This window comes from Apaloderma vittatum, unplaced genomic scaffold, assembly GCF_000703405.1.
Source record: "Apaloderma vittatum isolate BGI_N311 unplaced genomic scaffold, ASM70340v1 scaffold12853, whole genome shotgun sequence".
In the NCBI taxonomy this organism is placed as follows: domain Eukaryota; kingdom Metazoa; phylum Chordata; class Aves; order Trogoniformes; family Trogonidae; genus Apaloderma; species Apaloderma vittatum.
The window spans coordinates 62,128-83,472 of record NW_009709873.1 but is presented as its reverse complement, the minus strand read 5'-3'; the positions used below and the strand labels follow the sequence as shown (position 1 = coordinate 83,472).

General features: G+C 47.4%; 2 protein-coding genes across 2 annotated transcripts in view; one reads left to right on the top strand and one right to left on the bottom strand.

The window, feature by feature from the left end:
• The window catches only part of CFAP44 (cilia and flagella associated protein 44), a gene marked incomplete at its 5' end in the record, with an annotated part of 41,066 nt that extends 34,597 nt beyond the window's left edge, over window positions 1-6,469 (top strand). The window contains 7 exons of the mRNA XM_009867098.1: window positions 177-281; window positions 1,795-1,880; window positions 3,015-3,131; window positions 4,341-4,542; window positions 5,255-5,415; window positions 6,171-6,305; window positions 6,413-6,469. Of these exons, the coding sequence (XP_009865400.1) occupies window positions 177-281; window positions 1,795-1,880; window positions 3,015-3,131; window positions 4,341-4,542; window positions 5,255-5,415; window positions 6,171-6,305; window positions 6,413-6,469 (863 nt within the window). The remainder of the gene's footprint in view (window positions 1-176; window positions 282-1,794; window positions 1,881-3,014; window positions 3,132-4,340; window positions 4,543-5,254; window positions 5,416-6,170; window positions 6,306-6,412) is intronic.
• A 2,529-nt stretch (window positions 6,470-8,998) lies between these two features.
• Window positions 8,999-21,345, bottom strand: part of BOC (BOC cell adhesion associated, oncogene regulated) — a 23,276-nt gene continuing 10,929 nt past the window's right edge. The window contains exons 7-19 of the mRNA XM_009867096.1: window positions 21,304-21,341; window positions 20,799-21,097; window positions 17,931-18,093; window positions 16,946-17,056; window positions 15,332-15,538; window positions 14,323-14,504; window positions 13,102-13,207; window positions 12,787-12,909; window positions 11,909-12,130; window positions 11,282-11,508; window positions 10,610-10,689; window positions 9,796-9,989; window positions 8,999-9,215 (exon numbers count right to left, since the gene is read on the bottom strand). Coding sequence (XP_009865398.1) covers window positions 9,031-9,215; window positions 9,796-9,989; window positions 10,610-10,689; window positions 11,282-11,508; window positions 11,909-12,130; window positions 12,787-12,909; window positions 13,102-13,207; window positions 14,323-14,504; window positions 15,332-15,538; window positions 16,946-17,056; window positions 17,931-18,093; window positions 20,799-21,097; window positions 21,304-21,341 — 2,137 coding nt within the window. The 3' untranslated portion in view covers window positions 8,999-9,030. The remainder of the gene's footprint in view (window positions 9,216-9,795; window positions 9,990-10,609; window positions 10,690-11,281; window positions 11,509-11,908; window positions 12,131-12,786; window positions 12,910-13,101; window positions 13,208-14,322; window positions 14,505-15,331; window positions 15,539-16,945; window positions 17,057-17,930; window positions 18,094-20,798; window positions 21,098-21,303; window positions 21,342-21,345) is intronic.

Here is a 21,345-nt window from a genome sequence, read left to right as displayed (position 1 = left end):
TCTTCCTGTGAAATTATCAGATAAATGCAATAGGCACACGGTACCTGGATTCACATATTACCAGGGTGATCTTTCACGGATCATTGGGATTGTGTTCACCAGCACATTGGCAATAATACACAGCTGGTAAGTCTGGGGGTGTTCTGCAAGCCAGCAGTATTGTCCTTTTCTTCCAGATGAAGAAGAGGAGCATGAAGAGAAGCATGAAGAGGAGTCCAGCTTGAAGACTGATAAAGAAAATTCTGAATCTGAAGACTATGATGACTCCGTTTGCCCAGAGAGTACCTAAACCATCATTTCCTTGTGTTGGCTACTTGTTTTTAGGGGGAAATTTTGCGTGTTTAAAAAGAAAACACAGAATTTTTTGCTATTCACTGCATATTAATGGCAATAATGGCCAGAATGTGTGTACCCCTCCCAAGTGCAGCTTTTCTTCCCAGGAAGTCTCCGTAATGATAACAAAGCTGCTCGTATTAAAGGATTCTCTAATTAAAAAAAAAAAAAAAGGAAAAATAACCCTTAGTTAAGCTCTAAGAATTAATCATTCTCTGTAAAGAACCATTCACCATTTTGCGGCTGTTTTCTTGAGAAAAAAAGCTCTTCTCAGGAGTGGAGCTGGAGCGAGACTGTAGCTGCTCCCTGGCCTTGCTGGTTCCCTGTTCAGGGAAGCTCTGCGGGGAACCCGCCCATGCTGCTAAATTAAGCTCTTTGTTTCCACCTCGTGGATTTACGCAGCAATTGCCCGTTGCTGGGCTGCTTTCTTAAGGGGAACTGTCGAGTTATTACCTTTACTTTGCATTCATTCATTCATTCATTCAACAAAGACAAGCAACTTCCCCTCCCCCTCCTTCTTTCTTTTGTACGGGTTTAAATAGTTCAGGGTATTGTTTTTGAAAAAAACCCATCTGAGTGATATGTGAACGACCATGTAGAAACACTGCTTTATTTTCAGTTAGAAATTACCAACAAATTACCTTTTTTGTATTTTTTTCTAATTGGATTTTAATATCATTTCCACAAATTGAATTTTTGATTAACTCCTCATTCATCTCCTTTTCCAATGAGATGCTGGGAAGAAATGAAGATTTTTACTTTTTATTTAAAAGGTCCAAATTATTAATTTAATAGGGAGATTACATGTTGCATTAGCTTCTTCATAATTGTCTCTTTCTATGTCATTTGCTTTGTCTTTAGTGGACTCTTTTTATTATGTCTGCTGACCTGGGCATAATTACGCACTTGATTAGTATGACTGAAATCACTATGTTAGATAGAAATTCACAGATCTTTCATAGTATGAAACAAAAGAAACAGATTCTATGTTTACAAATAGAGCTGTAAACGATCCCTACAGCAAGTTCATCATTTATAGCAAAGGGTGCTATGAATAAATAACTGCATGCTCACTTATTTTTAAGATTACACTGTAACATGTATTGAATACTGAGACTGCGTTACTTATGAAAGCTAAGTTTTAAGCACTTCGCTTTAACATCGGCTTTTATGCATTTAGTCTCACTTCTGGAAACAAACCATCCTGAGTGAATGTAAAGAAAAAAAACCAAAAACACCATCCAAGACACTCACCCCCTCAAGGAGGAACATGGCCAATGTGGTTTATGTCTGAGAAAGCTCTAGGGATCCAAGAGCACGGTCTTATGGGGAGTGCTGGGCAATGTGCACAGTAGAAGCTGCTGGCTCAAGCCTGTAACTGTAGTGCAGTCATGATGAAACTAAGCTGTTCTGACTCTTTCCTTCTCAGACTGCAGTGAGGTACTCTTCCAAAACACCTAGAGTGGTTGGACATTGAGAAAGCTTTAACAAAGGAGAAGAAAGCTGCTGCTCACCTCAGAAAGAAATGCAATGCCTTGGCCAAAAAGGTAGCGTATTCTTCTCAGCAAGCATCGGCTGGCTACATTACAGTGAAAATGTTGTGCTGGTGATTTTGGCTAAGATTGAAAAACAAAATCCTAACCATCTAAGACGCCTCAGTTTGGGTGGAGATATCTGTGGTAGCATGGAAGCAGGAGGCAGCTCACCATGGGTTGCCTGCCCTCCAGAAAAGGGTAAATCAAGGTGGTCCGACCTTAGCTGCTGTGAAGTTTTAGGTCCAGTTCCTTCCCAGCTGTCTAATCACCATGCCACAGCTGAAACTCGATTCTCTGGTTGAGGTAATACACCTGGTGTAGCCTGGCCTATCCTCTGTGCATGTGTCTGAGGAGATTTCAAGAATATTTAGCCTAACACAAATGCAGGTTAAAATAAATGCATAAAAATGGTGTGTTTCCATCTATTGCTTTTAGTTATGTTTTTTTCTTTTGCTCTTTGTCATAGTAATCACTGAATAAACTGTCTTGGTGCAAGTTTTCCTTTTAGCTTTTTTGAGCTGCTGCATTCATCAAGACATTTGACTTATATTAATTCAAAAATATCTTAATTTGAAGGGTTATCCGGGATGGGGAGAGAGTGTTGCCAAAATAACATTAAGCAAGTATTACTTTTATTGTGTCTCAAAAATGTTCCATCAAATATGCTTAACTTACAACATTTTTTGTTTAGTATTTAAAAGCTTTCCTGAGTGCCAGCTGCCACATATTCACCCTGGGGTCTGACATTTGAGTCTGAATTGTTTCTTTCTCATGCAGAATCAATAACCATTTCCAGGCATAACACAATAAAAAAAAAATCTTGCAGACTTTATGGATGTAGAAGTGTTTTAGACTCTGAACAAAGCAGCTCTCTCTTGATACATACAGGGCTTCTCTGCTAAGGAGGATTTCTAAGGAGGCATTTATGAGTGTACATATGTACAGAGGTATTCAGGATAGGATCTTGTCTGAATATTTAGATGAACCTTGTGTTTGCCTGTGAAACTCATCTGTTATAGTATTAAGAAAAAACACAGCATTTTATCTTCTTTCTCTTTGGATCAGGAACTTTAACATAGAACCTTGCTGCCTTATATATTTGAGTACTACAGGATTTTTGTTTGCCCACAATTTGTCTTTCTGCAGGCAAAAGTAGTGGAAACCAGTCTGGACACTGCAGACCAGGAACTGGAGACCTTTCAGTGGGAAAAACAGCAGAGAATGAATGAGCTATATGTAGTTGTGCCTTTGAAACTCCATCAGGTAATTCAAGATGTTGTGCATCTGCAGGTGCACAATAGTCTATGTACATCTAAACAATGGTGCTACTGTTCTTTGGGGTCCTTAGCTCCTGGTTCACCATAGATTCCCGGGAGTAAAGTGCTATTAATTGAACTTCATGCTGCTATTTCCTTCTTTCCTCCTATACTGACAGAAAAAAAATGTAAGGACGGGAGGTTCAGCCCATTGCTGAAATGTGCATTTTCTTCAAGTCTTTTATAGGTTTGGCATGGGATTTTCCTTCAGGTCCATACCTACTGATATTCTCCTGGGGAAAACCAAACAAACCACCTCCCAAAAAAACAAACCAAAAAAGCCCCAAACTATTGAAACTAATAGGAGTTTTGCCTAATTCAGTAATGCTGGATTGGATGCAATGCATTCATCTACACAGCTGTTAGCACAGGGATGATAAGTAGAATATGAAAAGAAAAACTCAAGACAATAGTGTTATTTCCTCTGGGATCAAGCTTGTCCTCAGAGAGAAGATAGGCCTCTGCCCGTTCTGGATTATATACCTCTCAGGCAATATCAACGCTTGCTCTTTGTTCTATCTCCCTTCATTAAAAGGTTGGTAATAAAGACAGAAGAGTCTAAGGCTCAACTCTGCAATCCTGTGACTCTCAGATCATTCAAAAGTAGAGCTGACAGGGAGCCCCTTACTCCCGCTTTGTTCCTGATGCCAGAGAGGGGTAGGCAGCTTCACATGTAGGCAGTCGTCACAGCTCTAACTAGCTTTTCAGCCCTGTTGAGTGACAATGATTCTAGGGCCCAAGACATGAGAGTTGTGTCCACTCCACCTTGGGTAACCCCTTCCAATGCCTGATAACCTTTTCAGTAAAGAAATTCTTCCTAATATCCAATCTAAACTTCCCTTGGTGCAACTTAAGATCATTTCATCTTGTCCTATCATTTTTTATTTAGTTGAACAGACCAATCTCCACCTCTCTACAACCTCCTTTCATGTAGTTGTAGAGAGTGATAAGGTCTCTCTTGAGCCTTCTTTTCTCCAGGCTAAACAACCCCAGCTCCCTCAGCTGCTCTTCCTAAGACGTGCGCTCTAGACCAGCTTTGTTGCCCTTCTTTGGACCTTGCTCGTTAGTTCTCTACCACTTACATATCTGTTATCCAGAGAGATCACCAGCACCCTTACTAAGTAAAGTCAGTCTTGGTTATGGCTGTTTCTTGCAGGTGGAGTACTTGGTTAATGGAGAGATGCCCAGTGACTTCTCCCATGCTTTGGTGTTTACCAACCAGTCCTTAGAGTATCTGCAGAAGAGAATTGTGGACCTACGTAATGAAAAGATAGCGCAAAGAGAGATCTATAAGAAGGCCCAGAAGCAACATAAGCAGCTTGTCCAGGACAAAAAGGAGATGGAGATAAAGATTCGACGTGAGTAACAGAGACTCTGAACACCACAGCGTGCTATTGCTCGTTCTGTACCCCTCAGTAGGTGTGGGTAACTCACCAGATGCCTGTCTTTACATTCACACAGATGTCACAGCTGGTTACTGCAGAAAATAAAACAGAAAGAGCAGATCAAGTGGACAGTTTTAATGAAGCAGTGGTAGTTCTCCAGTATTGTGGAATCATTAGGTTGTGTGAAATAATTTGGGAACTTAGTATAAGGGGAGTTGAGTGAGATGAGACACTGGAAGTTAGGACACACAATTGCTATTTCTGGCTGTAAACCAGAACTCATAGGAAAGAAGTACTTTCCCCAAAGCTGCATAAGCTTTTTTTTGGCACTTTCCTCCTCTGTGTAACATAAGAAGAATGAACCAAGCCCTATTCACAAGACTTTGCTTTCCCAAGGACCAAACCCAAAGACGTGTCTAGCATCACCAAACCTGCAGAGGCCCTAAATAACCCTTTGGTTTGGGAGTGGCATACTAGGACTGGCTTAGAGTGTGGCTCAGTGACCACACAGACATGGTCATGAGCAAGGACAAACAGCAACATTCTGTTGTGAGCTCTGTGTGGTTGTGTGTTAGTTATTTATTACATGGCAGATACCAAAGAGCTTGGACAAAAAGCTGGGCTAAGGCAGAAATTCTTATTAATTGATGAATGACAGCGCTGCCATTTGTGCCCCTTCTGATAGGACTGGAAGAGACATGCAATGATCTGATGATGAAGAAGTTTGGCCGACTGGTTGATTTTGAAGCAGTTCAAGCACGCTCTGTTAATATACACGTGGAAAAGCTGAAAGTGCAAATAATGGAGAAAGAATATGAGCACTCCCAGGAGCTCGAAGAGTGGGAGGTAAGGAGCAGGAAAAGGAGGAAGACACATGTGTGATGGTGATCTGTTAAGGCTTCAGTTCCCTGAGGCTGAATAGTTACACTAAAATCTTTTTTGAACACGTTCACATTTCGTTTTTTTTCCCTTGTCATTAATAGACCATAATGTTTGACTCCCATTTCCCATCATGATTTCTATCTCTGCTCTAGTTGCCTATGCATCCTATTTTCTCTTGGAGGTAGTTAATATCTTTTTGTTTTACTTTTCTCAAATGCATCCTTCTGCTTCGGTCACAATGTGAGGTTCTTCCAGAGTGCTTTCCTTTGGTTTCCAGCTGGCACTAGGCATCCGCTGCCTCCTCCCACCGCCTTTGGTGACAAACCATCTGAGTACCAGGCAGCCCTGGCTCGTGCCGGGTATGCTAGGCTGTGCAGTCTCAAAAGTTTGTGTCTCTGGGGATGCCCGAAGTTCAGCTACTGTGGTGCAAGCAGGCAACACTCTTACTCTGCCCTTACAGAAGGGCGTACACGGAAATACTGTGTAGCTAATGGCTTTCACACGTTTGCCTAACTGCTTTACCTGCTTAGGCATTTGCAGTGTTTAACAAACAAACAAACAAGATGATGACAATGGCAGATTGCACTAAAGCTACTGTGGGATCAGTGTGGCGTGTGCAGGATCAGTCTATTTACCTCTCTTCTCTGACATATTGTGCCTAGTACTTCTTCCTCACTTCACAATTTTTGTCCTTCCTCTCACTTTTTATATCTTCCTAGAAAAGAATCTCAGACCTGCAGCAGCAGCTAATGAAGCTGACAAAGGAAAACACCAGCAAGATGCAGCAGCTGAACCAGTTTTACCTTGAAAAGGAGCAACTTGAAACGAAGCTAGCTTCACTAAAGAATGATGTGGTAAGCCTTTTAGCTGCTATCATACATGCTGGTTTGTGACTATTCAGAAATGGGGAAGGGATCCTCTGGCCCTCAGCGGCTCTCTCGTCTCACATCCTGCTCTGCAGTCAGCAGTTTGGGCTAATATTTGCCTGGTGGCACAAGGGGAGTGGCTGACCAAGTAGGCCATGTCTTCACTTCTCTCTAACTCCTTACTTAGCTGCTTTCTAGTACTGAAACAAACTCAGCTTGTTTCTAATTGAAAAACATCTTGCAGCAAGTCAAAGTTATTCCTTTGTTACATTGAAACAACCAAATAAATGTAAGTGTTTGCTCTGTATTAGGGAACAAGGCAGCCCCCGGGACAGTCATAAGTTAGTTATCCCTCATTCTGACTGACAGCTGCTTCTGAGTGAGGAGAAGTCATGAAGCTGTCCTGCCTCTTGGAAAGCTTTGCCTTCCATGCTTGAAATTATTTTCCAGTGTTCATTCTCCCTGTTTATAGGAGCTATCTTTTCCCTCATTACAGGGAGTAGAATTTCAGGGCACCCAACCTACGGCTGTCACAGAGCAGGCCAGGCTGGAGTCACGGCTCAAGCACGCAGCTTATGACACAGCCCTCCTAAGAGAAGAAATCAAGCTTCTACGCAGAAAAGATGGGTGCTTAAGAGAAGAACTCGCTCTCCTTAGAAACGATGGGCACCTCTTCCTACAACCTTCATCACCACAGGACTCGGAGACACCAACTGAATCATTCCCTGTTTTACACCAGAGACGGTAACAGTCCAAGTATTTCTTAAAACCAGACGTGGCCAACTGGGGCGTTAGCCATACCTTAAGTGTGAAATGCATTGCTTTGGTTATGCAGGAGTTTAGTTGTAAAGGGTTGTACTTGTTTTCCTTATCAAAATGTGACTGTAGTGACAGATAGCAATAAAAAAGTGCAAATACAACCAGGAAATGCTTTTATCAGTCCATTGTGGAGATTTGTACTGGGCAGATACTTTGTGTCTGTGTGTGCATCTGTGCATGTCTGTCCTTGAAATGAACAGCTTTTGCTGGATATGAGTTTCACATGTGTAAATCTTAGGCTGTTACTCAAAAAATGGTAAAAGAGATCTCCTTAAGGGTGTGTTTTGTTACTTTTTTGGAACATCCTAGCAGCAATGGCAATTTTCTGCTAATTGAGCTCATAAGAGTCATTGTAAAAAGGGAAGGGAAATGCTTTTTGTTTGGAGGAAGCAAAGGGACCTTTCTCCTTAGGGCCTAGAGTGCTCATGCGGGTATGGAGCCAGCCGAAGACTTCCCCATTTGCCTCTGCTTTGTAGCAGTGGAAAATTGTGTCCCAGTGCAGGATGAAGTATTTACCTGGCAGGAGGAGAGTATAGCAAACACAAAGTCAGCCTGTAATTCCACTGGCTTGCACCTGCCCAATCAGAGTGCGTTCTCAGGTTTTATTCTGTTTTGCTTCTGGCATTTGGTATGGCAGCAGCATGCGATCGTTAACAGCACTGCCTGGGAAAACTTGCTTCATCCCCAAAGCAGAGGGTTTGTGTTGTGCTGTTCTCCCAGCGCAAAGTTCCTGAGGGTGCATGAGGAGGCTTGGGGTTTGTGGTTAATTTTTGACTAAATAGATGGAACAACCTGCAGCAGCTCTTGCTCTTCTTCCCCACTCCCTGCCTTTTGCCCTTGGTCTTTGCTCCCGTCTGGTGTACACTCAGCCGGGATCCAGCCCCAGCCCAGCCAGGAACAAGCACTGCCCCTGCTGGCCCCAGCCCAACCAGATGAATGGTACCCGTGCTGATGGGGAGATGCTGAGCATCTCCTGCTTCCTTAAGGGAAAAAACCCCACCCTCATCCATGAAAGCTGTTGAAGCTGGAAAAGCACAGGATAGTGAGTGGGGGGAATAAGGAAACAAAATTTGCAGAGGTTTGGGTGTCTGTCTGCCCTGCCCACCCCCCGCAAATCACCCAACTCATGCAGCTGTCATTAGAGATAAATGAAAATTTCCTTTCCAGTTTCCTGTCACTTCGCTGGCACAGGCAGCAGCTGTCCCTCTTCTCCTGAGCTCGGCATTAAGATTCATGTTGGTGGCTATTTGGAAAACTCTAACTGCAGGAACACGTCACCTTTCCCCAGGTGTCCTGCTTCCTATATGTCTACAAGTGAAAAAAAAGAAAAGGAGATTCATTCTGTGGGAGGATTTAGCATATGGCCAGCCGCAGTAAAAGACTAAAGCCTTTATTTTAGATGTTAAAGCACGGGTTTGTCTTTACAGATACGCGGCTGCAGATGGCGTGTACGTGAAGGGTTGCTTAGGTTGATTAGGCAGAGTGGATAACTCGAGTCCATTCACAGGAGTGTGCTCCTGGGACAAACCTTCCTGTGGGGGAGAGGAAAAGACCTTTTTGACAGCGTTATCTTTTGTGAAGCCCTCATTGCAAGAGAGTGCTAGAAGTTGGTGGTGGCAGCTCTGTTTGGACCTGTGTCCTGTGATGGCTCTTGTGCTGGTGTTTCAATCTTGTGCTCTGACGAACAGCCCAGCGCCACAAATAGCTGCTGCCTTGCTTCTTGGGCCCTCCTGTGACCTTGCTGAGGATGCCTTCTGTCTCCATAGCTTTATAAAAGGCACATATACATCTATATACAAGTGCATAAATATATAAATAGGGGTGTTATACAAAAATAAATACCCATTCTCTTTTTCTCTTTAGAATAAGTCTTTTGTAAAAGGCAGCTTGGTCCCTAGCTGGTGGGAGTATGAGTCTCTGAGGGCCTCGGCGGTGGCAGGCTGCTGTTCACATGTCTCGGTAGGTCCTGACCCAAAGATGTGATCACTGGATTCTGGGGATGGAGATCTCCTCTGGACTGGCAGCAATCGAGTCTTTCTACCTCTTCAACTGGCACTAGGCCTAGGCAGCAAGGGCTTCCTGAAAGGCAAAGGAGCAAGAAATGATTACAGTACATACAAAAAGGAGAGATGCTGTGGCAGCTTTCTAGTCAACAGTCTGCTTTATGAGGACACGTACTCTGATCAAAGAGGAAGATCTGCATTCTGAAAGTCCTGGCTACATGGGAGTTTGATCTATGCTTGCACACAGGAGAAGTTCCCTGAAGGGGTGAATGAATGGATCTGATCCTAGGGAGATGGATTCACATAATTTTTCCAGGACCTTGTTGTTTTACTGGTGGTCTGGAAAATGCAAAATTGAGGACTAAAGGATGGCATCTCTCCAACTCGAAGTGGAGATGTGCCTTTCTGGCAGCATATAGCTCGAGCTTCTGGAGAAACGAGAACCGTGTAATCTGAAAGTGACTGAGGCAGTTTACAGTCCCCAACTGCTTGCATAGACTTTCTGTGCTCCTGTCCTATGCAGTGTTAAAACTGTCCTTGCCCCACAGAAGCAAGCATGGACAGAGCCATTAGAAAGGCTCTACAATGAGATTTCCCTTCAAGATTAGCATAAAATGATGAGATAATGCAAGCAGGGAGTTTTCCAGACCACTGACCTTGGTGGAAAAGGGGATCCCCTCGAGCATCCAGGCTCAGACCTCCCACTTTGCTGCCCATCACTGGGTGATGGAGGCCACCAAAGCGCTCTTGAAGGTGAGGACAGTCATCTTGTGGCTGAAGAAGCTGGTGAGTGGAGTCATCTGGGAGACTGTAGAGAAAAGAGCTGTCTTCTGATCTCGAGTTGGGAAATCTGGGAAGGCAGAGAGAGAGGTTTAGCACTATTAACAGATCTTGCCTGCTTGAAAGACGTGACATGTAACATCTGAGCCAGCTGCATCAATGCAATGACATAGAGCATTCCTAAATGAGGGGAAGAGCAGAAATTGGGATGTAACTGTGGGATGGGAAATGAGGTGATGGGACCTGATACCCACGATTCAACATCTGGCGAATGCTGCAGGAGCTGGGAGAAGTAGTGCCTCCCGAGGAGCATGGGAATAATGACTCAACGTCAGCGAGAGACAAATCATCTGCAATGGGACCCTGGCCAGGTTCCAAGGCATTCAGTGACAGCTGTTAGCGTCTCTCATCTTACTTTTCAGTCCCCCACTTAGAAGCAAGGGGAGAAGAAGCGGGCGCAAGGGGCAGTAGCTCTTGGCCATCTCTGAATCATCGATCCCTCAAAACATTAGAGGAATGAGACATACAGAGAGAATTCAGACCAAGAAGGCCTAGTGCTGGAGCGGGGTTTTGTTTCCCAAGTGAACTGGGACAGATGGGACCGTGGTAAGGGCAAGCTTTTGTGAGCATTTAGTCTTGTGGGTCCCACTGGATTGTTCCACCCCGCTCCCTCCCCAAGCCAGGACTAACCTGGAAGGCTGACAGTCTTGCTGGGCATTCCCGTTCTGCAGCACTCTCGCCTGCAGCAAGGCGTTGGTCTCCTCGTGTGACTGCAAGGAGAGAGAAGGATTCTCAGCAGAGCAAATGCCACGCAGCAGCAGCATTAAAAGGCAGGTGCTGGTCTGGGAGCCAGAGCCCTGGGGCAGCCTGCTGAAGCTCATGGGACAGAAGGCAGAGAAAGACGAAACTCTTTCTTTTGCTACAGAGGACAGTGGAACTGAGCACTGAAAAACTCACTTTGCTGAATGAATGGGGTGGATCACAACCAATTTATAGTCTCAGCTGCGGTACTGCCTTGGCCTGTGTTACTTTTTACACACAGAGTCCTCAATGTTGTCAGTACCCTTGAGCTTTGCTCAGGAGAAATGGGAACCATTCCCATAAGTGCAGCCTTTGCTCCCTGCCTCCTCCATACTTAGAGCCACTGCCCCAAGAAACCACCTCTGCACCAGTGTTTTGGAGACCTTCCTGTTCCTCCCATGTCTCAGGCTCCACTGCAAAGGGGAAATCTCTTTTGAGAAGCCAGCCTTGCCCCTTATACATGCTGCAAAGAGTGCCAGCCATGTCTGGAGAAGCCCCCTCTCTGCAACCGTGGCCTCCAGCCCATGTCAAACCAACTTTTAACTACAGCTGTGGACATACCGGTGGCATTTCATCCAGACTGTAATCTCGGGGCTTGGTGCTTGCATACCCGCCTCCTGCAGAGGGGCAGATGCCATTCAGGTGTGCCCCACTGGTGTAGGGCTGCCCGCTGACATAGGGATGTCCATTGGCACGAGGAGCAGAGAGGCCCCTCAGAGGCACCATGGTGTACTGGCAGGATGACACCAGCAGCCCAGCTCCTGGGAAGCCCATGTCAATGGTTTGCTCTGCAGAGGGAAGAAAAAGGAAGTCTGAGGTCAAAATCAGAGGTAAAGTTGAGCTTTTTGAAGCTGTCCTATCAGGCAACTATTTCAGCACCCAAAGGACCCTTGGAGACAAACAGTGGAAAGGGACTCTACACAAAAGTAAAGGGAGTGCCCCTCTCACCCTGTTCTAGCCCTAGGGTTCCTTCTGAACAAGGTAAGCAGGACCAGGGTCAAACAGTGTTCTTTGTCTTTACGGGTGTTCACAGGATATTTGAGACTTGCTCTCTGCTCACCTTCTCCCTGCTTCCCAGAACATGCAGCCCTCACATTTTGGATGTTTGACCCAACTACAGCCAGGGTCAGATCTAATCCATGGGGCAGAGAACATCTTGTAAATCAGCCCTCAAGAAAGAACCCTTACTCTGCTTGGACCAGGCTCTCCAAAGGCAAAAGGGGATGAAAGCCACGATGAGGAGCACGATAGAGCCCAGCACAACGCCTACAATCAAGTATGGCAAGTCGCTGGAACGGGCCACCATGGCTCCTGTCCCCAGGCCGCTGTGCCCACCACTGAGCGGGGGATGCTGCTGGGGGGACACTGTGGAGGGTGGAAGACGACCTGGCAGACCAAGAGATCTCCGAGCTGTGAAGGAGAGAGAGAGAGAGAGAACGTTAGACACAGACATGGCAGATGGAATACCAGCCTGCTCCAGGGATGTCTGTGCTGTTGTGGAGTGGACAGACATCTACAATGGCTTTAAATAAGTGCTTCTGGATGACAGAGGATGTCCTAGGCTGATGCGTATTGCAGTACAGACGAGACCTCTGTGCTTGGCTTACAGATCTGCCAAGCTCTTGGACTGCTAAAGCCATAGGGAAATGGAAAAGAGCTTGTCCAGAACAAACACTTGGACTTAATGCTGTTCCTATCATGACAGTGCAGTTGCTTGGAAGACATCGTCAGACCCCCTTATAAGGAGTCTGGCAAGGGAAAGTTAGCCCTTCCAGTTCCAGGCACCCACCTATGGGAGAAATTAGGAAAACAAAGCGTAACTACTACTCTGAGGGAAACGGTGATGGACTCCGCACAAGGGGCCTGTAAGCACTGGTGTGGGTAAATACACACAATGATCCACAAACCTACGCCTCTCTTCTCCCCAGCGCTGCCTCCATCACCTTGCCTGAGCCTGGACAATGCACCATGAGGCAGAGATAGTACCTGCCTTGCTGTGCCCTGACAGCCTCATGCAGGGAAAGCAGCAGCCTGTGCTCCCAGAGGTGCCCTGTGAAGCTGGTTACCTTTGGTCTCACAGATCATCACGTTGCTGAACTCGCTTTCACCACCCTCGTTGAAGCACTGCATCTTAATGTCGTACGAGGTCTCTGGCTGCAGGTGGCTGATGGAGTGCCAGTACCGATCTCCTGAAGGGGGAACAAACACAGGGGGCGTTAGCTTCCTCAGGGAACACACAGCTGGCCCAGTTCTGCAGCAGTGCTGGGTAGAGCAGGCCTGGAGAGCAGCAGCAGCTGCCTTTTGTGTGCAGGACTCCTTCTGGCTGTGTTACTCTTCCAAGAGGAACCAGCAGCTGGGACCTGTCTCTCTGTGTCTCCTACCTTCCACCATGTCCTTCTTGTAGTCGCTGTCATTGTCACTGTCAGTGGGGCGGTAGTAGATATAAAAACCATGGATGGGAGTGTTGTTGTTGCTGGCCGGGATATACTGTAGGGAATGGGAAGGAGAGCAGAAATTAGCAGATGTCTGTGCTCCACAAGGTACTAGGTGAGGAGCAGAGGGCATAAGTAGGATGGGACAGGAGGAAGACCCAGCCTGGGCATCTTCACTGTGTTGCCACTGGTTTGCACGTTAAGGGCTTCCTTGTGAGAACTCTGTGCTATTTTATACTCTCACACCTTGTTTCTCCCAGGTAACAGACAAGCCATGAGTCTGGTGCTGTCACCCTAAATGTCCGGTACTCTGCTTCCTCTCAGCAGCCTCAGCCAATGCTTCAGAAAAAAATAAAATTCCTCAACAACAGTGATTTGGCTGGGCACGGACAAGCATACCTTCACCTTGACTCCAGTAGGCTCATGGCTTTCAGACAACCTGCATCTTGCCACAAACTGGTGACCACAGGAGTCTCATGTGTTTCTGAAGACAGCCCTGTTCCTCCTCCACCCAGGGCAGTACTGTCCCAGCTCCATGTGTTTTTGCTGTCTTTCACCCAGTCCTTTATCAGCTACTGTTTGTGTTTAAATGAACAGCAGTGCCCACCTGGCCCTGTAGCAATTTCTGGCTAGAAGCAGCTAGAATAAGCTCTCAGCTGATGGAAACACTTGGATCTGGGCTTGTGATCCAAAAGACTCTGCCCACTCCTAAAAATGCCCTGGGGTGGGCTGCTGTAAATGACTGTCAGCACTCAGGACTGCTACCCAGCAAGTGAGAGTGAAGGACGTATCTGCTGAAAACTAGTAGGACAGACAGAGGTGTGAATGGATTCCAGGAATTTGGCCAGAGGAGCGAGCAGCTGCCCCGTGCGCTGCTGAAGTGTGCTTGTTGAAGAAAATGGTCGAGACCCTGAGGTTATTTGCTGAAACGCCTCAAGTGTACAATGTCGGATTCAGACCAAGAGGGTTTCCTAGGCTCTCTGACTTCCCCCACTTCTGTGTGGCCCAAGCCCAGTCGTCCTTTGGTAGAAGGAGCTGTTGGATCCGAGATCTATTTCTCCTGGTGACAGGCTCCAGTGTAGTAACCTGGAAGATGTGTAAGCCGGGCAAGTAGCACCCACACATCTGCTTCCTCCACATTTGGAGACCTCTGCCCCCTACAAACCTTACCATCCACTTCAGCATGATGGTGGTCTCATTGATGGCATCTGTGAAGGTGATGTATGGCCCAGCCACAGGGCGCTCGTAGACTCGATTGCTGTACCCAGACACCATATATGGCCGAGACGCTGCACTGGGCTCGCTCTCTCCCAGGATATTCAGTGCCCGGACACGGAATTTATAGGACATGCCTAGGGGAAAAAGTGGGAAGTAGAAGAGTTGCAGAGATTTGAGTCTTCCGAGACTTCTACTGTCAGCACAGACCTGACTGTGGAGAGGGGCTACATCTTCTGGAGAAGGCAGATTGCCTACAGAGTGGGTTTGATAGAAGTACAAACACTGAATGGCCAGATTTCGGTCATGTGTTAGATGGGAGCCTGCTTATATTTGCTTCCCTCAATTCCGATGTGGATGGTCTAGAGGTCAGGTAGCAGTTCTGGAAGGTGTGTGGAGGGATTCAGAGATGCCTGCAAGCATGTCCTGACTTGAAAGCAGGTATGGGAAGGCATTCTTCCTCTACTGCATGGAAATTAAGTACCTAAACATCAGGTAAAAGCTCAAAGCCTAAATATTTTTTACCCAAATGTCATTCTACTGGTCTCAACGTCGAGGTAGATAAGTTACCCTTTCAAGCTGTCCAGCTCAGTGATGCCATCTTTTCTTATGTGAGGTGCAATGGGAACTGCATGCCCATCTGTTTTGCCCGTGGCTAAGGAAAGTTCTGTCCTGTCTAGTAAATGGCAAAACTAAATGCCTTTAGTAACTGTATCCTGTAATACAGAAACGACTGTGTAAGCCTCCCTGAGGGAGGTCAAATCTATGCTGGTCTTTGCAGCTGGAGAAATCGGAGAAGCATCTGCAGCTTTTCCCCATTCATCTACGGCTGGAGCTGGGGAGGCTTTGTTTTGCCCGCACATGCCGGGGCTAAGCAGGACGTGACAGATGGCTCACCGTCCTACTGCGACCGCACAGCTTCCCTACAGCCCTCTGAGAAGCAAGGAGGAAAACACCTGCCTACCTTTCTCCAGGCCTGGGATTTCCACAGAGAGGCGAGAGGGAGGAATGTCGCTAGTGGCCAGGACCCAGTCTCCTAACTTTTTCAATTTCTTATATTCCACACGGAAAGATTGGATGGGGAACCCGCCATTCCCACGGGGAATCCAGGTCACGTACACAGATGTTTCTGACGCCATGGAGATGGTTGGACGGTCCGGTGCCTCTGGAGCTGAAAGGGGCACAGAAGGACATTAGGACATGAAACACATTTCTCTCGCCCTGTCTGGAGGATCCTGTAGCTCCGAGGTATGTGGGTGAAGGCCTACCTGCATTGCACCCACCCACATGCTCTTTAAGTCCTGAATGCTCTTCTTTCTGTCTCTTCATTAGAGCTGGCATCCCCAAATCCTCACTTCTTTCAGTTTGGGCCCTGCAAACATCTTTTACTCCTGCTTGCTCCTTTTCCACTCCCAACTCAAGTAGGATGAGACAAGGTTTGAAGCGTGTACACCCATTGCACAGAGGGCGAGCGGTGAGAGGTGTGGATGCAGGGCCAGAGAGACAGCAGACAGCCTGGCTGGTGTGGAAGCAGTGAGAGACTGACGCTGGGGACAGATGAGTGTAGGAGATGAAAGCAGGAGAGATAGAGAAGAACCAGCTGAGGAGGAAATAGGGAAAAGTTTTGAACGGCAGAAATGTAATTTCGTGGGAAAACAATGAAAAGATGGGAGGGAAAAAGGTGAATGGAGCTGTGGAGATGCAAGAAAAGGCAATGCGTGAATAAGTGTATGGGATTGAAGGAGGGGACTTCCCAGAAAGGACAAGGATTCAAAGAGAATATTTTACAGAAAGAGATAATGATACTGGAGACTAACAGTAATAGCAGACACAAGGTGGGAAACGATGACTTGGGTTAATCAGTAAGGAACTGATCTTTCTGCAGTACAACAAAATACCCAGATGGAGCACCCTGCACCCCTAGAATGGACACAGACTGTCCCTTGTCAAGGTTGACTGAGAAAAGAGGGTGCCAGGACCTTCAGTGACCTGGTTCCTCTTTCTTCCTTGCATTCCTCCAGCACCCACTGGTGCACGGCACCTTGTTGGTCCTGCGTGCCACACATTCACAGATTCCACAGCAAGGGCTTTCTGAACCCTCCGTGTGAAACAGAGCAAGAGACAGCGAGTTTCCAACAAGTCTTGCCATTAATGGTGGAGCCAGGTGGCGGGATCAGCCTGCTCTCCTACGGCAGACCACCTGCAAAGTGCAGTAGCAGGGGTGCCTGAGAAAGGACCTCTCCTTGTCAGGAGCTAGAGGCCACCCATCCAGCTTTACACAGTCTTGCTTTACACAGGGCAGACTTCAACCCCAGCATAGCCTGGCCACTGCCACCCATAAGAGATAGAGAATCACAGAATCACAGAATGGCCTAGGCTGGAAGGGACCTTAGAGATCATTTAATCCAACCTCCCTGTCATGGGCAGGGATGCCTCTCAACTAGATCAGGCAACACATGGGGACTGAACGGGCATTGAACCCATGACCTTGGTGTTATCAGCACCACGCTCAACTGACTGAGCTAACCGGCCAGCACTCCCCACCCTCCCTCCTTGACCAGTTCAGAAAGAGCCTTACGGGACAGGCGGCTATTGTCGGACTGGTTACTGCTCTGAGTGCTCGTGCCCGGATCATCCCTCTGGATTTGCTGCTCTTTGCTGGCAACAATCTCTGGTTTGGGGCGCCGGCCTGTGCAGAAGGGAGAGGTGGCATTAGTGACATGCAGATGCGGCTCAGAGGTAATTTTGGTTGTGATGAGCAGAGAAAATATTCCCAGATGCCGAGGTAAGTACTCTCTGGACTGAAATGGCCCTAGGGGTTCAAAGCACTCAACCTGCAGACAGGAACTAAAGCTTAAGGGACAGGTTTGTTAAGCTCATAATAGGTCTCCCTCATATTTATTTTTCTAAAAGTTTCAATTAGTTTTCTTGGAATTTTGCTAGATTTCTGCTTGGAAAGGCACTAATTAGCACAAGATGGGGGCCTGAGGGGAGATGTGAATGAGCCCACCACCATGGGGAGGGAATGCCAGGCCCCACACCGGCTGGAGACGTGAAAAGCAGCCAAGGGACAAGGGGGACTTAGTGTAGACATTTGGAACATCCTTTCAGTGGCAAAGACAGCTTGGCACCAAGCAGACCCCTTGGGAAGGCTTGGCATTTCCTTTAGCACAGGACAAGCTTTTAAGGACAGATTAGACAAACACCTGTCGGGAACAACTCCCCCAGTCTGATCCTGCCTGCAGGCAGAGGATGGATTAAATGACGATTTGACATTTCCATCAGACTTATTTTCCATGGTTCTGCAGGTGTCTAACTGAGACATGGGAGGAAGGGACTCAGACCAACCGAGCCAGAGGGGAAGATCTGATTTTTTTCCCCCATCCTGTTTCAATCTCACTTTCCCTTCTGCCAGAGTCGCTCTAAGCTGAGGGCAGATGGGTTTCCGGAGCAGAAACAGCCCCTTTGTCCTAAGGCATGTGCCTCAGGGCTGGGGTGGGATGTCTTGGAGGGGCCCTTCCCTGACTCAGAGCAAAACACCCAGGGAAAGGTTTGACCTTTACCAGTCCGGAAGGTCACCATGGCCGTCTGTCCCTCGCCGGCGCAGTTGTGAGCGGCCATCTCCACCTCGTAAAGGCTCCCAGGGTCCAGCCTGGTGAGGGTTAGGCGGTGCTGCGAGGCTGGGACCTCCCTCACCACCCAGCTGTCCGAGGCGTTGGTGACCTGCTGAGAGATCAGTGCAAGCATTGCAAACCTGGGGGCGGGCTGGGCTGCTTGCCTGCACCGTGCTCAGAAACTTTCATGGCAGATGTGTATCAACCAGGGCTACCATCCCTGACCAGAGGCCAGTTCCCTGCCTGCAAGGGAGCGAGATGTTTCCAGCCTGAATTTGCAAAGCTGAAGGATTCAGGTGTAAGCAGGACAAGTCACCAAGTAGGCATGCCCACAAAAGGCAGCATTAGCCAGAGGCTTGAGCTGCTTTAGGAGACAAAGCTCCCCTCAGCCCAGCTGCTGAGCTGCAGCTTTAGTCATTGGCCATTTCCATGGGATGAGGGGCCTGGACAGAACTTTGGTCATCTGGACCTAAATAATCTGATTAATGGCTTTTTAGCCGCTTTTATCCAGCCTCTCCACTGTCACTTTCTGGTTGAAATGAGGAACTGTAACATCTCAACACAGGTTTCTGCTGGGAAGAGACCACGTATGGCCACGCCATCCAGAAATGCTTGGAAACACAGCTCATTTTTCAGTGATGCTGCTCATGCCCCATGTGGAGGGGAGGGAAGGTGGGACCTTCCCCCTTCTCCCCAGCTGCAAGAATAATATTTTTGCAGGCAAATAGGCAGGACACTGAAGTGACCCGGTGCCAAAAGGAGCATTAGCAACGCAGGCAATGCAACAAAACGGAAATGCCAAGACTCTGCTGTATCATTTATCTTTGAGCATTTGACACTGACTGATTAATGCCTGCCTTGTTTTATTTTTTTTCCTGAGCCCATGGAGTTGTGAGGCCAGGGAGGGGAGCCCTAAAGACTGCTACTATCCAGGATAGAAAAAGAGAAATTCTTAAGAAACCAAGATAATGGCTGTGTGGCATCTGACTGCTGCAGGCTGCTGAGATTCTAAGGGCAGTGTAGAAGCAGGGAAAAATAGACATCTGCAGATATTCTCCAGAGGAGAAGCAGACTCTTGCTTGCTACAGATGTAAGCCTCCTGCCAGCAAGTTTTACTTTCCTTATAGCCATGTCTCATACAAAGAACCTTTTCTTTTGTTGCTAAATTGATTCCTTCCCTCTCTGCACACATGCTTTTCCAGTCAGAGATGTCAAAACCAGATCATTATATAACTTGATCCTAAGGATCTCTGATAGAAAGAGACTCTTTCTAAAACAGTTTAAGCATTACTGGGACTAATTCCCTTCCACACAATCCTTAAGCATCCCAAGAAAGAGCCTCCAGCTGAGAATTTGGACTACACTGAAAACATATTACTGCAAACTGCAGTGACCCACGGTGACCTCCACTGCCCTACAGCCCCTTCCAGGTGAAGTGCTGAAAAACAAATAAAATATGGACAAACTCCAGCCTGCAAGTTAAGATTGCATGCAGAATTAGTAGCTACATGATACACTACTGGGGGACAAATCTCTTCTTGGCAGACAACCAGAGCCAATAGTCTGGTAAGGCTTTTGGCATCTTTTGGTTTTTATTTAAGCTTGTGCTATTGTGTTCTTGTGTTGGCATCTTCTGCCTTTGTTTTAAAGGGCACTTTAAAGAGACGGTTAGCCAAAACCCTCAGCTGAAGTTTTGTTTAGAAAGAAATCAAGGATGTGTGGGGATTATAACAGCCTTCTGTTATACTGTGTTTTCACAAGCCCAACAGTTCCAGGAAAACAGATATATATATCCACATACAATTAAAAACGGTGCCTTGCAGTGTCTGGGAAACCAAAACAGGCCAGATCTGCAATGTACACTATCCCCAATGCACAGCCTGTCCCTCTACTGCAACTCTTTGCCTACCCAAAGGAAACACAAGCAGCAAACAGAGAAATTCAAGCCCCCTTTTTCCCCACTTATCCCCCAGCAAAATGAGAAGAGATGCTCTACACCTCAAAAGCAGAATTTTTGCCTCAGCAAAGCTCCACTATTTAGAGAAACTGCTGGGCTACAGCTCTGCCTGAACTCTGCCTATGGTGCTGAGAAGCACCACAGAGGGCAGGATCCCTTGGACCCAGTCAGGGCTTGGCAGTGACACGCTGTGCCACTAGGCAAGAGACGTGCTTGACAGCGCACTGCCTTTCAGCTTCCAGAATAAATCTGGTGGTTGAAGATCTCCCCAGAGGATTTAGCATGGCTGTGCTGGCTCTCTGCTGGCTCCTCACTGCTACAGAGCATGGGTGCTTCAGCGCCGCTGAGCAGGGCAGGTGTGGGCAGTGGAGAGAGGCTGCTGCTCTGCGTCCTGCAGCCCAAGCCATTCAAGGCAGAGGTTTCCCTGTAGCTTGTGCCAAGACAAAAGCATTACAGAGAAAGTCACTGTGCAATCTGCCTCAAGACTTTCTCCTCGTGTAAGCATACAGCTGGGAATTGGAACTGGGAGCTCTTCAGACTGGAAATACATGCGCATGCATGTGCTCTCTACGTACTTAGGTAGAACATATGGGATAGCATAGGCAGACCATGGGGATAGCACCATTAAGGGTTCTTCTTGGATAGCTTGGCAAACCTCCTCTCACAGCCTGTACTCATCACGCCACAACAGGCTGAGGCTGCAGATGAGGAGGTCCCACCAACCAGCGCTACACCAGCGAGCAATGGGTGCCCCCGCCCCAACGCACCTGCCCATGAGGTGCGAAAACATGTGGTGAGGCCACCAGCCTGCCTGTGGGATGGCACAGAGGAAAGATGGGAGCAGAGCGGAACAGTGATACCTTGCGATGCTTCACCACATAATAGAGGATGGGGGCTCTGCTGTCAGGCCGGGGTCTCCACACCAGATCGTAGCTGTCTGTCTTGGATGTCCGGGGAGAACTGAGGATGATGGGGGCCTCAGCTGGAGACACCGGCTCCCTGTTGGCTGCACACTGCTGAGATGCTGTCAGCGGGGTTGTCCCAGGCTTTGGCGATCCAGCTTTCTCAAGGGGCAGCCTTAAGGCACTGTCCCTGGAAGGTGGTGTTGTCGGCTGAGCCGAGCCCAGCTGGGCATCTCGCCCAGGCTTCAGTGTAGCTCCTGCAAGACAAGGTATTGAAGCAGGGTAAATGCCTGTCCCGGTCTGTGATGAAGACAGAGCTATGAGCTCCTTGAATCTCTCAGAAGACCTCTCAAACAGAAGCAGGAGGGTTACACACCAACTTTCTTCTCCAGCTTGCCCTTTTCTTTCCCTGTATGTTAGGCTCTGGGATCATATAGTCATGAGCTTGGAGAGAGGGACTTACCCGGCTCGGCTGTCCTCAGCTGCACCATGGCTTGTGCGCTGC